Source organism: Strigops habroptila, chromosome 1 (assembly GCF_004027225.2).
Source record: "Strigops habroptila isolate Jane chromosome 1, bStrHab1.2.pri, whole genome shotgun sequence".
Lineage (NCBI taxonomy): Eukaryota > Metazoa > Chordata > Aves > Psittaciformes > Psittacidae > Strigops > Strigops habroptila.
This window is the reverse complement of record NC_044277.2, coordinates 54,623,718-54,631,328: the sequence shown is the minus strand read 5'-3', so window position 1 is coordinate 54,631,328 and position 7,611 is coordinate 54,623,718. Positions and strand designations below refer to the sequence as shown.

Here is a 7,611-nt window from a genome sequence, read left to right as displayed (position 1 = left end):
ATGGCACAGGGAAAGGGAATGGGGACCACTTATTTCTCTTCTTTACAACATAAGGACTCAGATGCATTGAATAAAATTTCCAAGTAGATGTTTTATAAGAGAAAAGAAAATCAATTGTCCATACAACATATCTAAACTGTGAAACTTACTGTCACAAAATATTGCAGATGAGTATAAAGAAATCCAAAAGAGATTAGATAAATTCTAGTTTAGAATTGATTGAGAGCTATCAGTCACAAAGCTGTAAATATAACCTACTGCCCAAGAAGCCCCTACACCATAGCTTGCTGGAGGCTCTAAGGGTATTCCAGAGGATTACCATGCTCGTATTCAGACTCTGTATAATTCCTCTAAACAGCTGTTCTTTAGTTTGATGGAGACCCTTCACTCTCTGTGCTTAGTACAACCAGCACAGACTCTTAGGGCTTTTTAGGCAAGTAGCTCAAGAAGAAAGTGTTCTAGGAATAATGTTTAAGGACCATAAAAATCTAAATTTTATTAGTTCTTTAGTGTGACAGGTGCTAGGGGAACTCTTTGTTCTGTCACACTGATTCATTATAGTTTTTAAAAGCTCAAGGTGCAAAAGGTACTTGAGGTTCTTCTACTTCAGGTTTAGAGCATTGCGAATTTGTTCACAGATGGAAGAAATTTGTGAGAAACAAGCTGCAAATTGGAAAGTAGTGTAACAACTGGAAAACAAAGAGCAGAAAGATTAGAGAAATAGAAACCATACATCCTCACATACATTTTGCTTGTTTGTGATTGTACTGTGTCTGGGAGCAAGAACTCATACACATGTAGGCATGTATGTAAGTATTGACACACACATACACACCTCAGCTTCTTCTTTTCTGTCCCGTATGAAGAACAAACTGTATCCAAAATTCCCGCAGCTCAGGTTATGATACATGATAAGATTAAAAAAGGCAGGAGAGCATCTCAGCTGGAGATCACCTAGCACAGAGACTTATGCATGACTCTCTGTCCATAATGTGGGGATCTCTACATTTCCACATCCATGTTCTTGTATCTTATTCACCCACTCAGTGCAATAGGAAGGGTGCTGTGCATGCAAACCAACACAGCTGAAGATTGGGACCATCCACTGCAATCCCTGACACGGAGTGGCCACCACAAGCTGGTCTTCAGTGCAAGAAGCTAAGCAGCTAGAGAAGGATTTACTGCAAGAGAGACAGGAGAATCCCCAGCAAAGCATTGGAGACTGCCGTGGTTTAAACCCAGTCAGTAACTAAGTACCATGCAGCTGCTTCCTCACACCCCTGGGCGGGATTAGGCAGAGAAGCGAAAGAATGTAAAACCCACAGGTTGAGGTAAGAACAGTTTAATAACTAAAGCACAATATAATATTACTAATTGTAATGATAAGGGATATAAAAAGAGAGAGAATATAAAATTAAAAGGGGAAAAAAAAGAATAAACACAAATGATGCACAATGCAACTGCTCACCACCCACTGACCAATACACAGCCCAGCCCGAGCAGCGATCAATCGCTTCTGGCCAACTCCCCCCAGTTTATACACTGGGCATGACGCGCTGTGGTATGGAATACCCCTTTGGTTAGTTTGGGTCAGGTGTCCTGTCTCTGCACCCTCCCATTTCTTGTGCTTCTCCTCACTGGAGAGGGTGAGAGCCTGAAAAGTCCTTGATGAGGGTAAGTGCTACTTAGCAACTACATGGTGCAATGACAGCCTAGCAACTAATTGTTTCGTGACTGTCTTTTGACAGCAAATGTCATACACAATGCTTGCTTGTCCCAATCTATCAGAACACCTAGTGTTTTCCAAACTCTGGTAGAAGTGAAAGCATGCTAAATGTTGCTTTTATTCTGCAGCTAAACAGGAGAAAGAAACAAATTTAAACATGTCATGGCCTCACAGAGGCATGTATTTTATATGTATTCCTATAGTGTAAACAGCCCTTTTTTTTGCAGGAGCTGTTCTAGTCTGTTCTTGAAAATACTTTCATTTCTCCCTGAAACTTTTATCTCCCCATCTGTAAAGCTTATAATGAGGATGTGATGCTGACACCTAGAGGAACATAGGTATGAATGTAAATACATTGTACTAGTCTGTAACCCTCAGATTGTGTTTCTTTATAAGACATCTGTTTAAATTGAGAAGTGAAAGCTTGTAATGCGATATTCCCTCTGAATACAAGGTTAGCAGACACATTACAACGAATAACCAATAACAGTGGGTTTTCCAGCAATCCAGTTTAATAGTTTCTTCATATGTCTGTGTTTATACGTCAAATAAACCTCCAACAAAAAAAATAATGTATAATTCAAGAAAATACCCAAAGCTATTACAGTTTTGTCTTCCTCTTTGCTGATTTACAATTATGTACAAGACCATCTTATTTGCAATACCCAGTGAAGATTTCATGATTTATTTACAACATCAGCTGGTTCCTTTCACTACACAATTGAACCATCTCCTTTTGCTATTGGCATCCATAGCACCAAAAGCTCACTCTTAGGTGCTATTTATAGATATGGTTAAGAGGGGTACTGAAACAGTGCAAGATTCTCACTACCAACCACAAACCTCTGAAATCCCATTTTTAGGTATAGCTGAAGGAAGATTCCAGCTCTTAGTGCACTGATATTTATTGTGCACTGACATTACATTTACAGTTAACGTAATATGGTGTCTCCACTGAGAACATTTCCACTCATGTCAGAAGGAGATATGTGTGAGCTGGAGGTGGTATATACTTTAAGGTTCAGCAGACAAAAGGTATAACTCTAGTGCTAAGAATGCACCTTACTTATCCTGCCAGAGACCTCCAAAGCAAATGAAGACATAAAGTATGTTGTCTTTCTAAATGTGTGGAGGAGAATATCTTACAATTCTTCTTGCACAAGCGATTATATTAGGTGGGAGGAAAATTATATCATAATACGCAAACTGTCTTTTAGAATCACAGAAAAACTTGGGTTGGAAAGGACGTGTGCATCATCTATTCCTAATTGTTCAAAACAGGGCCAACTTCAAAGTTAGAGTCAGCTTTTAACTTGGAGCAGATTGCTCAGGGCTGTGTCCAGTCAAGTTCTGAATATCTCTGAGGATGAAGACTGCACAACCACTGAGCACCTGTACGTACGTTTGACCACCCTTATGGTAAAAAATTTTCCTAATGCCTGATCAGAGCTTTCACCTTGAAGGTATAACCGAAGCCTCACTGAATCAATCATAGTCCTTCTACTAACAACAACAGTTTTAGAGCATCCCTAAACCAAGGGTTTAACAGCAAGAATAACGAGGGGTATTCTTTCAGCTTTTCAAAAGAAATAATTCATTTTTCCAAACTATTTTCTAATATCTAATCAATAGGGAACCACTGCTTGAAATATTTTCATAGCTTATATTTCAGTTCAAGATATGTACCATCCAGTGGCATCAAGAAATCAATGCCACAGTTGCACTTCCTTCATCTGTGATAAATCAAATATTTTGTACATTACACAGCTGTTGCACAACACTATGCTTATGAGAGTATGACTAGACACAAATTACTCACACAAAAGGCATGAGGGTTTCACCTTAGAATCATCTCCACAAAGACAAAAAATGTTTGTTTGGGGAGCAAAAGTCAGGGCTCTCTGTTATAGCTACATGTGCCTGAGGTTTTGAAATTCCTGTTTTGCCTGCTATGCCTTCTGATCATCAAACTTGCTTTGTCTCTCCCAGCTTGAAAAATGCAATCTACAGTACAGCTTTCTCTAATAAGAAAAGCTACTCAGCTGAAACGCTTTTCTAATGCCTGTATAAAGGCAGCCACTCATCCAGTCTTTCCATCTCCACAAAACATTACATGACTATGTAGAGGCCATGAACCCTTTACCCCCCTAGCTGTGGTGAACAAAGAAAACAGAGAAACTAGAAGCTGCCCAGTCTTCGTATTCAGCCTTAAAATCCACCTATGCTACATCTTACCCCACAGTGATAAGAATACATATGGTCAGATATGACAAAGTACTGTGTCCAACCAGGAACCTCATGGTAATACTGTTCTCTTAGATAATACATATTTTATGACAGTAACAATCATGACTGGAATACAAGATTGCTGATATGTGCATATATATTGGTCATAACTGTTAAGCAAGGTAAGTTAACTCTGATAATTGGAGCTAATTCTCACATTTTACGTCTTCAGAAGGAAATAGCAAAAAAACTTGTTAATTCTGGGCATCAAAATAAGCCATGTTGTATCTCGAAAGACAAAGAGTATCAGAGAAACACACTGAGAGGCTAATGGGGCCATTTGCATAGCAGGTCACACTCACTGCATTTAGCAGAAAGAAAAACAAGGTTTTCCCTGTACAATCCTCTTAAAAGATCCAGTCTTCGGTAGGGTAAATGAGATTCAAAGTATTCTTAATCCCTATAATACAGGGGCACTGAGTAGCTCCTGCCACCAGTGTGAAAGAGGCGTGTGGAGGGAAAGAAAGGCAAAAACATATTAAAAAATGGTTTCCGACTGCCACCGAAATCACGACAGCTGAATGGAGAAAGATATTCCAGAGGCATTTCAGCAGAATTACAAGATGTGGCAAGATGTTGCATTTCCATTCTCTTCCCTGGTTTTACTTTGTTTTCTTAATACTTGTTTGATAACCCACAGACCATCCTCAGGCTATAACAACAAATTATCTCTTTGAAGGTCTTCCTCATTTCCTGGCTACGAAAGGCATAGATCAAAGGATCAATCACGGAGTTGCACATAATGAGAATGAGGTACATGTTGAAGTGAGACATGAAGCAAACACAGTAGAGGTTTTGAGGGCAGGAGATCATCAGGATGAGGTGAAGGAAGAATGGAGCCCAGCAAACAATGAAGATGCCAAGAAGCATAGTCAGAGTGATGGCTCCTTTCATGCTGGTTCTTTGACGGACAGAGTTGTACCCAGGCAAAGCAGCTATTTTCTTCACGTGAGTGCGAGCCAGGAGGAACATATGGATGTACAGTGAGACCATGAGGAACAACATGGTAAAAAACATAGTGATGAGACAAATGATCACATAAGTTGATTCATAATAAAGAATGAAGATAATGCCACAGCCCGTGCAAAAGGTCCAGATGCATGCAATAATAAGCCCTGATCTTTCCACTGTCATGATGTTGTGATAACGCAGGGCATAGAAGATAGTGATATATCTGTCTACTGCTATAGCCAGCAAACTGCACATGGAAGCTACCACAGATATGCAGATCATTGAATCAAAGACATTGTCTATATGACGAACAAAGGCATCTTCTATAATTATGTGTCTGTTGTTTATTAAGTATATTGTTATGGTCTCCCAAGCATTAGACACACTAACCAGCATGTCAGCCACTGCTAAACTGCAAACAAAAAAATACATGGGTGAATGCAAGTTCTTGTTCTTAATTATTGCACATATAACTAAGATATTTTCAAGGAGGCTTACAATGCCCAGAGTTAGGAACACCTCAGCCGCAATAACCACTTGTTCACATGGTGATGACTTGCTCTTGACAGTAGGCACAGTAAAGTTGCTACCAAAGGCACTCAGGTTTAGTTCAGAAACATACAGTTGAGAGGACGCGTTCATCTCTGGAAGCAAACACGTTCTGTTCTTTCTGAGAGACTTGTCAAGGAGCACGGTAAATGCATTTTCCAAAAGGCAAAAGACCCTGTCAAAAAAAATATAGCATGATGAGAACAGGCAGAAGTTGACAAACAAATATCACCCATTTCTATGTAATTTGGCTTTCACACATCCTGCCACTTCCACACCATATTCCACACTGATTCTACATTAATCTCTGATTGGCTCAGTTTTCCTACTCATCCTTATTGAGAAATTAAAACCACAAACTAAGGAAGAGACTAATGTACTCTTCGTTCATAGTTTTATTTATTCTATGTGGTCCCTTGGAATATTCTCCAGAATGTCCTGGAAATTCTGCTGAACACCAAAAAACAAACAGTTTTCTAAGTCCCAATTCTCAGATCCCAGAAATGCAGGACAATATAGTATTAGGTTTGGCATAGCCTGCTTACTTGAATACAATATATATAAGTTTGAATAATTGCCACAACTAAGAATTGAGCATTTTCAGTAAAAGATTTGAATGTTTTCCTGACCTTTGTACTTCTTAAGTTCACATGAACTGTGTTATAAACAGCTTATCTGTGCAAAACTAACATGCTCATTTAAGAGCATAGTATTAAAAAGCTAACCAAGGCAAATCCATACATTTCAGAATATGCTAAAGTTACAGAATTAGTATCGGTGGAATTCTGTCATAAAAAATAACTTTTCTGTTCCAGATCATGAGTATTTTATTCAGTGCTTTTTTGGTAATTACAATATTCAGGGAAATTGTAAGCTATCAGGGGAACACTTAAAGCTGATTGTCAGTGACTTATTGCAAGTAAAATTCAAAGCATATCATAGAATCACAAAATAGTTAGGGTTGGAAAGGACCTTAAGATCAAGCTAAACAATTTTCAGTTTTTAAAAGTAACCTTTTATTTGCAATAAAGAATTAACTGTACCTATTTACCAGAGCTGCTCCTTCAGCTGCTCTTCCTGTTCATCATCTGCAACCTTTCCTCCAGAGAGCAGAAGTTTCAGCCGCCCTTCTCAGCCGACATCTGGGGCTGGGGACTCCTTGGTTGGAATGGATGACAAAAACAGAAGAAAAGGAATGAGTAAATCCATAGAGTCAAGGCTGACCACGTATAAATTACTTACTGTGCAAGTGCCTTTTTATAGACTCCAAGCAACAATGACTTCAGTACTCAAACTGTGGCTCCTCCTCCCCTTCTTTGCCCTTCTGAACTTCTCTTTTCACGGGTTTTTAGCAAAGGCTTGGGGTTTTACCGCCATCTAGTGGTCTTCTCTTGTCTTTCTGACTGAACAGCGGTTCTGACCTGAACTCCAAGATGAGCTTTTTGTAATATTAAAGGGGAAAATGCACAGGCATGCTCCTTTCAAAACATCTCTTTTTTGGTTTCTCTGCTGTTTCTAGTACTCACTAAGTTCATACTGCAATAGTATTCCAAATAGGTGAGAGAAGACTGTTACTGAAGTGGGAGGCTTTTTACTATTATAAGCATTTGTCTTACATTCAGTTATCATTTTGCAAGAATGAAAACCCCATTGTTACAAAACTCAGAGAACATACAGTCAAGCCCGTCACACCACAAACATAAGATATAATTCAAGTAATTTGGGCTAGGGGAGAAAAAGCAAAAAAAGGTTTGTGTTCCAGTCCCCTTGCTGGAATAAAGATTTCCGTGCAGACATGAAAGGAGTACACAGTGCACAGCGCCAGAAGCCAGGGCTTTCCGACATGCATGTGAATTCCCCCAGTTTTCACAGGGTCTAAAAGCTGGTAAACTCAGTGCTCATTATGGGAATGGCTGAAGTCCCTCTGTGGGTCTAGCAGTCAGGTAACCATCATTCTGGGCCTTACCCAAAAGGTGGCAAAATCAGTGTGAGTCTTTTCTTTAGCTAATGGACTCTGTTTCTGCACACAGACTGAGGAATGCAAAGCACATACCTTCCTGACACTGCCAAATGCCCTTTATGGTTATCCGCTAACCAGC

The 7,611-nt window shown here is 39.4% G+C and overlaps 1 protein-coding gene and 1 long non-coding RNA gene across 3 annotated transcripts; one reads left to right on the top strand and one right to left on the bottom strand.

Annotated features, from left to right (window-relative positions):
* The first annotated feature begins 1,297 nt into the window (after window positions 1-1,297).
* On the top strand, window positions 1,298-2,332 carry LOC115616638. The gene is made up of 2 exons (XR_003994338.1): window positions 1,298-1,331; window positions 1,954-2,332. It is a non-coding gene; the product is annotated as an uncharacterized LOC115616638 (long non-coding RNA).
* MC5R (melanocortin 5 receptor) lies at window positions 2,221-6,834 on the bottom strand. Of its 2 annotated transcripts, none has more exons than XM_030506122.1 (2): window positions 6,556-6,834; window positions 2,221-5,687 (listed from the first exon to the last, which is right to left on the bottom strand). In XM_030506122.1, exon 2 carries the CDS (start codon window positions 5,603-5,605, stop codon window positions 4,628-4,630), a length of 978 nt encoding a protein of 325 aa, XP_030361982.1. In that variant the 5' UTR covers window positions 5,606-5,687; window positions 6,556-6,834; the 3' UTR covers window positions 2,221-4,627. The 2 variants fall into 2 exon arrangements, with proteins under 2 accessions (XP_030361982.1, XP_030361991.1); XM_030506131.1 differs by having other exon boundaries at window positions 6,564-6,806.
* Between the last annotated feature and the right edge of the window lie 777 nt (window positions 6,835-7,611).

What these genes read in the sequence shown, in the direction of transcription:
- MC5R (XM_030506122.1), bottom strand. Translation starts at nt 5,605, where the DNA reads ATGAACGCGTCCTCTCAACTGTATGTTTCTGAACTAAACCTGAGTGCC.